The following is an 8,194-nucleotide window of genomic DNA, read 5'->3' as shown; positions in this document are numbered from 1 at the left end:
CGTAGATGTAAACAGTTATATTTTTTGACATGGATGCCCCCCACTAAATAAATGTATCCAATTTAAAGGCTGGGATATTCTAAATTCTTATTTGTGAGATTATGCAACTTCATTAAATAATTCATTTTACGACTTTTTAGACATCTTTACCAATAAATCTTGGTGACACGGTGAAGGCAGATGAACAATGACACAGCACAGAAAGTACTGTCATTTATTTATGCAACAAAGCCAAATTGTACCAGCTTTCTATAAAACATTCATACGTTTCTGTCAGTGGAATGTTAAGGGTAAGTAGAAGCCAGCTGCAGCAAAACAGTAACACATAGCTGTAATGCAATGATAAAGATAATATAACTAAAACACATCTCCAAATTATATTGCAAAAAAGATCTTTATTACCAAATAATACACATTTTCATTTGAATCCTTTGGAAAATATGTAATATATTGTTTTATTCACACAGTTCTTATGTTCTCCACAGTTGGGCTGCTGGACGGTTCATTTCGTCTTTTTCTTGTCAGAAACATTTCTATTTCTTTCTTGCTACGCTAAGCTAGCTTGAGGATCAAAGCAGTTTGATCAATTTGACTGGCAGCCAATCAGAAAATGAGCATCAGAAATAACATTTAAATATATTTTTTAAGTTATATTTTAATCTAAACACAAATATTGACAAACAAAACTAAAATTATGATGAAAAAATTAAGGCAAAAAAAAAAAAAAAAATCGGCATTCTCCTCCCCTCCTTATCTTCCCTCCAGCTTTCTGAAGGCCCCACAGCGCCCCCTAGCAGTCCTCCACTTTGAAAAACACTGAACTAGTCTCACTCGTATTTTCCAGTTCGCTTACAGGCAGAATTTTTTTCCTTTGGTTTGCCATGCAAGCAAAAATGTTTTTTTGTTGTTGTTTGTTTTTGTTTTTTTCAGTCAAGCACTCAGATGCTTTGTGTTTATTTTCATGTGCCTTGTCTTGCAGATTGTTTTTATCTGTCATAAGATGGTGTTTGAATTCACATTTGCAAATACGATTCCTGGGTTGGAAAATAAGCTAAATATTTGGGATCAAGATGTAATCTGTTTTATTTTCCAACCAGCAAACAAACAGCAGTTGTGACACACTGGATCCTCAAATGTTGAAAACATGACATTATTGCCTTGAAGACACATCGCTTGTGTTGTAAATCAACAGAAATGAAATTCTTCATCAATTCAAAAACAAAATTGATTCATGATGTATGTTGGCATGTGTCATATAAGTAGAGCACTAATGGATACTGGTCATATCCTGCGATGAAAAAACATATGTTCTGATGTTTGTATGCTGTATTCAGATGGCTGGCAATGAACACTTTGACAGTAAAAAAGAATTTTTCAGAATATTTAATTCACTCCAGTTTTATTTTCACACCAAAAGTTATTTTAATACATCAGAGGGGAACCAAGCAAATTCAATTAATTGATTGTGGTGCAGTTGCCTTTATTCATCTCACTGTCCTTTGTAGAAGCTTTATTTCCTACAAAGGACATTTATTCGTCTTGCCTTGGACAGATAGAACAGAGGACCTATGATGAGACCAAATTTAGGGAACAGCCTTGATAATTCAAAGAGAGTACACATCACATTGTTCATTGTTGAATGCCGGTAATACTCATAAAGGACAACAGGAAACATCACAAGAACTGGGAGGAAAGACATCACTGAAAGCACCATCACAGCCAGCACGTTACTTGCTGCCCGTCTCTTCGAGGAGGACACACCATGGGCTTGGTTTTGGGCAGAACTTTTCAGCCATAGTGACCGGACCACACCCCAGAGGGAGGCAAGCATTATCAGGAAGAGACAGGATATGATGATAGACACAGGCACCATCATCCTAACCATATCTTGCATCAAACCTGAGCAATGCAAGAAAGCAAAGTTAACAAGACTTATGAGGGAAAAGATTTTCAGACAAAATCTGAGATCCCAAAATGCATCTAGCTCCTGCTCTGGTAAATGTGACACCTAGAGTTTTTCTGCTCTACCCCAGCACTTACCAATGGCCAAACAAAGAGACATGGTGAGCGTCCATGCCGTTCCAGAAACAGCCATGCGATACTCCCATCTGCTCAGCCTCAGGTACAGCACCGGTCTGACCACCGCCATATAGCGCTCAATGCACATACAGGCTAACAGCAGTGGACAACCAATCAGGTTGAACATACTGAAGATGTCTTTTGTTATCTTAATTGCATACGGTGACCTGCTGGACACTGAAAAAGTGGATGGCAAGAGAGTTATGGGTTTATAAGAGCCTTTGGGAGGCTGGAAGTATATTGAGGCAATGCAATGCCAGGATAAACAGAAAAAAAAACACTTCTATTAAATATGAATCAACCATATGCTCAGATCAGTACAAATACTTACCTTCAACAACTGTTGTAACCCATTGTCAGGATGTGCAAAAGGCCTTTAAGTATTTGCATATTCTACAAGTGAAAATTTTTGTAAAATCCTTTTTATAACCCGTCTCTTCCTATAAAGACTGCAGGTATGTTTCCCATTTAACAGTTTATCATGCTGGATTATGATATTGGGCCACACAAAATTATTCCAAATGGATCCCAGGCTACACTTCAATATACTGTTGTCTTTCATGTTTTCAGTAGTAGCTAAAAGAAACGACTTTTGTCTCACATCATATTTCCATCTCAGGGAAACAGGAAGTTATGAATTAGTTCCTAGAAGCTCTGACCAACCTACAAAGTCAAGTAAGACTTTTGACAATTAGGGTGTCTTCCCCCTGCACCCCTCAACAGCTGGAATTTATCCAAATTAAAGGATGCATTTTTATGAAATTATTTTAAGTCTATTTACACAGAGATTGAGTGCCAGAAAGAGAGGGGGAACTTTGTCTTCATTTCCTCACCTGAATAATTAGTTGTGCTGACTGGTTCCATCATTCCATTGTAAAGCAACTCAACAGGCATAATTAGGAGGTAGAGCAGATCCATAAGGACAAGATTCACGCCAAGAACCTTGAAAACAAAGTTGTTTCGTTCAGGTCTTCAGGCAGAAAATCTGAAATTCTCCTTCAATTTCAGGTGCAAAATAATCTTTCAAGTCCCAAACTCATTAAGTCAAAGGTGCATGAAGGATTACTTTTCTTTCCTTTCCTGAAACATGGGTTTAATTTAACATGCATAATTACTTCACTGTAAACTAGTTAAATCTCTTTTACCTGTGAAGCAGAGAGTATTCTCCTTTCTTTAAAAAACAACCAAAGGAGAGCAGCGTTGGCCACCAACCCGATGATCAGGATGGAAATGTCAGTGGCGAACCAGACGTTATTCAGTCCCAGCCGACTGCAGTCCACCATCATGGCGTGTAAATAGTCAATCTGCCGGGAGTTCTCATTGTTGAAGATGTCAGGAAGAAGCATGCTGGCAGTCTTTTGTCCAGGGTCGCTTCAAACAGAGTTCTGTTAGATCAAAAAGTTGTGATAATAGAGATACTAGCAACACAAACATACACTTTACCACTCTGAAATATGTCATGTAACTTAGCACTCCCTTCAAAGTAGACTAAGACTACACAAGTCTAAGCATTTCCCCGGATACAGACATTAACAGTCCACAATTTCCTTACCAATATGTAACCAGGTGAAAAAAAAGAGTACCTGTAAAATATATTTTGAAAATCCTGTTTTGCTTTTATTTCACCTACAGGATGTAGTTGTTTTTTTTGTCAGCATACGTGCTGTTGTGATACAGCTAGGTGTAATACATAAAATTGAAAAAAACCTCTTGCATGTCTGGAGTATGCTGTGGCTCACTCTGACTGAGAAGGACCAGCGAGGTGTACTTGGTCTGACTGGGAAAAGACGGAAGAGAAGGACATTTTTGAGCCAGGGCTGGTTGGCTAAGACGAAGTTGATGGCTACATGGCTAAAGAGTCAAGATTTTCGGTAATTAATGTCTGAAATGTATTATTTTCCATGTACGAAGCTAAAGTAATGATGCCGTTGTCACTTTCTGTTTTTTCTCTTTTAGAGGTGCTACTGCCGTTTTATGTACCATTTTATTGCAGTTTGTCGTGTAGCTGTTGAGGCTGTTAAGGCGCCATTTTGTTGAAGCCATTGCTTGTTAGGAGGCAATTCATGCCACACAGGGCTGTTTTTGCTCCATATCTTGAACTTTATTTTTTATTTTTGCGATTCAGACTGTCAAGTGTCCCGTTTTGGAAGGGAAACTACCGTATTTTACTCCTCTGCCCCATCGTTCTCCCGTATTAATAATTTCCCGTAAATTAGGTCGAATAATCCCTTCGTCCCCCGCTCTCAGGACAGTCAGTTCTCGCTCATTTGGCAGTAGTCGATAGTAAGTACTTTCCCACGCAACATTAATTTTCATAATGTGCTCCATTACATGCATTACGATTCCCCACATGTTCGATTCTGAACTTGACTGCCTCTTTGTATTGAAAGTCTCGTGATCTTTGGCAGTAGCATCAGAAATGCGAGGTGCTGACAGGTTGGGAACCACCGCAGCACAGAATATTTAGCAGAAATATTTTTGGAAGCAGAAATGTGTCACCGCTCATGCTGAGCCTCCCTGCTGAGTTTTGAGGATATTTTCAGACTTTTCACCGGATGTCTGGTGCGCTTCAGTCTTTGGGACAATTTGCTTTGGCAGGATAAATATCATGGAGTGTTTTGACAAAACAGTGTAAACCAAAATTACCTGAAAACATTCTGTTGTGAAATGTTGCAACATTAATTTAGCATGAAGTTTATGTTTAAGTAGTAGCGCCTAACCTGCTACTTTAAAATGCTTTTAAAGTACATTCATGAAAAAATTGGCTTTAAATTACACATAACCAGCCAGCTGATCACTTGCAGTTTAATCAGATTTTCATACTGCAATTCTTTATTCTGTTTGCAAGTGAACGGGAAAAAAAATAATACAGGATCTCTTACCTCTCAAATGTTTCTCAATCTTTAACCAGCCGGTTCTCACTCCTGCAAAACTGTCAGCCTTTACATCATGCAAACACAATAGAACCGAGCAGACACAAAACAAATGAGCAGGTGTTCACTGTTGATTTTTTTTCCCCACCCCAAATGCAAAAATCATCTTCTTGTTTTGTCTGTCTAAAGATGAAACATCCACACACATTCAGATAATGGTACTTAAATGCAAGTTATTTTAATAAAACATAAATAACAAAGCAATAAAGTAGCAATGTTGTTGATTTTTTTTTTGCCATGTTGCAATCAAAACTAAGCAATAGTGCAACCATTTCTAATGGACTGATGTTACTTAATCACACAGGTCAAATTTACAGTTTTGTAAGCAAAACTTTTTGCGTGAAGTGAAGTTATGACTCCTGGAATGAAGCGCTCCCGTTTGAGCTGGAGGAACAGCAGATTTGGTCTGGATTGATTGGGATTGGGGGTGGAATCTCTTTTTAGATGTATGGATATTCAAAAATACTTTATTGATCCCAAACGGAAACTGAATAATGATTATGAATTATATTCCTAAACTCTTCATTTTCAGTGATAACTTTAGAGAATTTCTTAGACTTTAAAGTGGTGCAGTATGCCTGAAGAAGAAATACAACCAGCAACTTGTGTGGTGATGAGAAAACAACTAGGACAAGAGCTGCTTTGACTGCAACTTTCAGGAAACAATAATTCCATTGCTCTACAAGGAGACCAAAGCAAAGTCACAAGATGTCTGAAAGCAGATAGGGTCGCTTGAAAAGATGGACAGCCATTGTGATAGAATTATAACCTTGTATTTTCTGATGCATGGCACATAGCGGGTTGTGTGTACTAAAGGAAAGCAGTGTCTGAGGGTCACATCAGTGTAAATATGGATGAGCTGTAAAAGATTGTAGCATAGGAATGGCAAATCATTAAGAATGGCACAGCATTAGGGACAACATTAAATTGTTAAGCAGAGAGACCAGGGCTGACAAATGAGAAAGCAACTACTCACTTGGTTTAGCATTGGAGAAGCTAGTGACTAGCATGCAGAGGTTGGTCACCCACTGGACTGGCTACTTCCTCTGCTTTCCATTAGCTTGGGTAGGCTGATATTAGCTTTGGAGAGGCTATACACTAGCATGCCTGGCTGGTCATTTGCTTTATTGGATATTTTTCTTTTGAGAATGGTTGTAAAAAAATATCTGGAAGGAGTCAGCGTTAGAAGCTTTGACATGTTCTTTTGACAGTATTGACTGTAATCCAACGTGACACCAAGCATAAACATAGATACGCGATACTGTATTATACGTAGCTGAAGTTGGCTTTCAATTGCAGCTTTCCAATCCTGAAAATGACCATGGTAAGCTTGAATAACATTGCTGTGGGTTGACGTTAAACAGGCTGTTCATGCTTGAAAATATGGCTGAATGTAAACAGGACAGGATAAAATGTTTCTCCACATTGACAGAAATTTTTGCAACCAAAGGTGGCACAGTTAGTCATTAGGTTTAGAGGGTGAATACTTTTTCTCGTAGAGCCGTGTTGTAGAACTTGGTACTTCTTTGAAGAGCAACTTATATTTGATGCTATAACCATTGCCTGACCAACCGCATTGTTTGCCACTGTCAGAAATAAAAACAAGGTGAACATAATAACTTGAAATGAATGAATGAAATGAACATGGTTTTATTTATGTCTATTTATCTTACACAGCATTTCACTTTTAAGACTTAATTAAAGACTATCCAGCTCAAGCGGTTCAAAGCTGAAAGCAGCAGGTTTGTTTGTGTTTTAAGATGTACCAACATAATAAAAAGAAGAGAAAAAACTTCCAAATATAACTTAAATGCATGTACATGTATTAATAGCTAACAAAACAAAGCGTAAGGTTATGGAGTTTATCTACAGTGCTTTGCAAAACTATTTAAACCCCTTGAACTTTTGCACATTTCACCATGGTATAAACACAAACCTTAATATGTTTCATTGAGAATTCATGTGAAAACCAAGAACAACGTAGGCTATAACTATAAAGTGGAAGAAAAAGAAGACAAGACTTTGCTAAATTTTTACAAAGAAAATTTTGTCTTTTGCATCTAAGCCTCTTTACTCTGACACCAATTATGAAATTTAAAGGAACAAATCGCCTTAAAATGATATCTAATTATTTAAGTCAACCTGTGCCAAATTTAGCTTTTTAGTAATTGCAAATAAAATGACTGGCCAGGTAAGAAGAATATGGCATCACATTCCTGCCAAAAATCCTGAGGGGTGTATTAAGGAAACACAACAGAGCATCATTTATTAATCAACAGAGCATGCTTTGACCATGGACATTTCCACTTATTCACAGACCCGTGAATGCAGCACAACAAGTGGTAAAACAATTACTAATAATAAATGAATACGCTCCTCAGAGTTTTTGGCAGAAATGTGCTGCCATAGGAAATATTAAGCAGAGAAGCATGATTAATGAAAGGCCTGTGGTAAAATCTGGAAGAGCTGCAGACATCCACAGTTCAGCTGTGAGAACCTGTCAGAAGAATGATTATAAGTCAATACAGACAAACAGACTTTTATGGAGGAATGACAAGAAGGAAGTTATTGCCACAACTCTTGTTGGGGACACAGGAAACATGGACGAAGTTACTCTGGTCAGATTGATAAAGCCTCCTCTCCATGGGCGTGGCTTTAACTGGTTCTTCCTCAATCGGTTCCAGACAGATTCGTGTCAGGGTAGGATCCTGGACGGATCCAAGATTAGCCGGGTCATGCCAGGTATTGAATGCAAGCGACTCGTTTGGCAGCAGACTGCATTCGTTGATTGGCTCATAGTTCTATGTCACTGGATAGGCATAGGCGGTACTTGCGGAATAGCGCTTACAGTGTAAATGGTTCAGGGCAACGCGTAACAAACGAATATAAAGAGAGACAAAATGATATTATCGACATATTGACCAGAGCTAATGTCCGCTCACATTCCCACATTCCTACCCAATATAGTGAGATACACATTGCCAACAGGCATGTGGCTAGACCCAAACCAGACATTAACCAGCTAGACTGAAAGTTGACAATGGAGAAGGGGCTTAATATCGCACAGCATCCTGAACAAACCGTCTCCAGATTCATGCAACTTTAACAGTTAAAGGAAAGATGGACGGAGGATAAGTGTATAAGAGCAATCATGGAAGAAAACCTCTTAGAGGCTGCAAAAG

General features: G+C 38.3%; 1 protein-coding gene across 1 annotated transcript; it reads right to left on the bottom strand.

Annotated features, from left to right (window-relative positions):
- Positions 1 to 1,382: 1,382 nt before the first annotated feature.
- Positions 1,383 to 3,460, bottom strand: LOC106910002 (P2Y purinoceptor 4-like). The gene is made up of 4 exons (XM_014976560.2): positions 3,225 to 3,460; positions 2,913 to 3,021; positions 2,041 to 2,256; positions 1,383 to 1,899 (listed from the first exon to the last, which is right to left on the bottom strand). Exons 1-4 carry the CDS (start codon positions 3,423 to 3,425, stop codon positions 1,511 to 1,513), a joined length of 915 nt encoding a protein of 304 aa, XP_014832046.2. The 5' UTR covers positions 3,426 to 3,460; the 3' UTR covers positions 1,383 to 1,510.
- Positions 3,461 to 8,194: the final 4,734 nt, after the last annotated feature.

The sequence above is a fragment of the Poecilia mexicana genome, unplaced genomic scaffold (assembly GCF_051168715.1).
Source record: "Poecilia mexicana isolate PSO_F unplaced genomic scaffold, ASM5116871v1 scaffold_23, whole genome shotgun sequence".
NCBI classification, from domain to species: Eukaryota; Metazoa; Chordata; class Actinopteri; order Cyprinodontiformes; family Poeciliidae; genus Poecilia; species Poecilia mexicana.
This window is presented reverse-complemented; position numbering and strand designations above follow the sequence as displayed.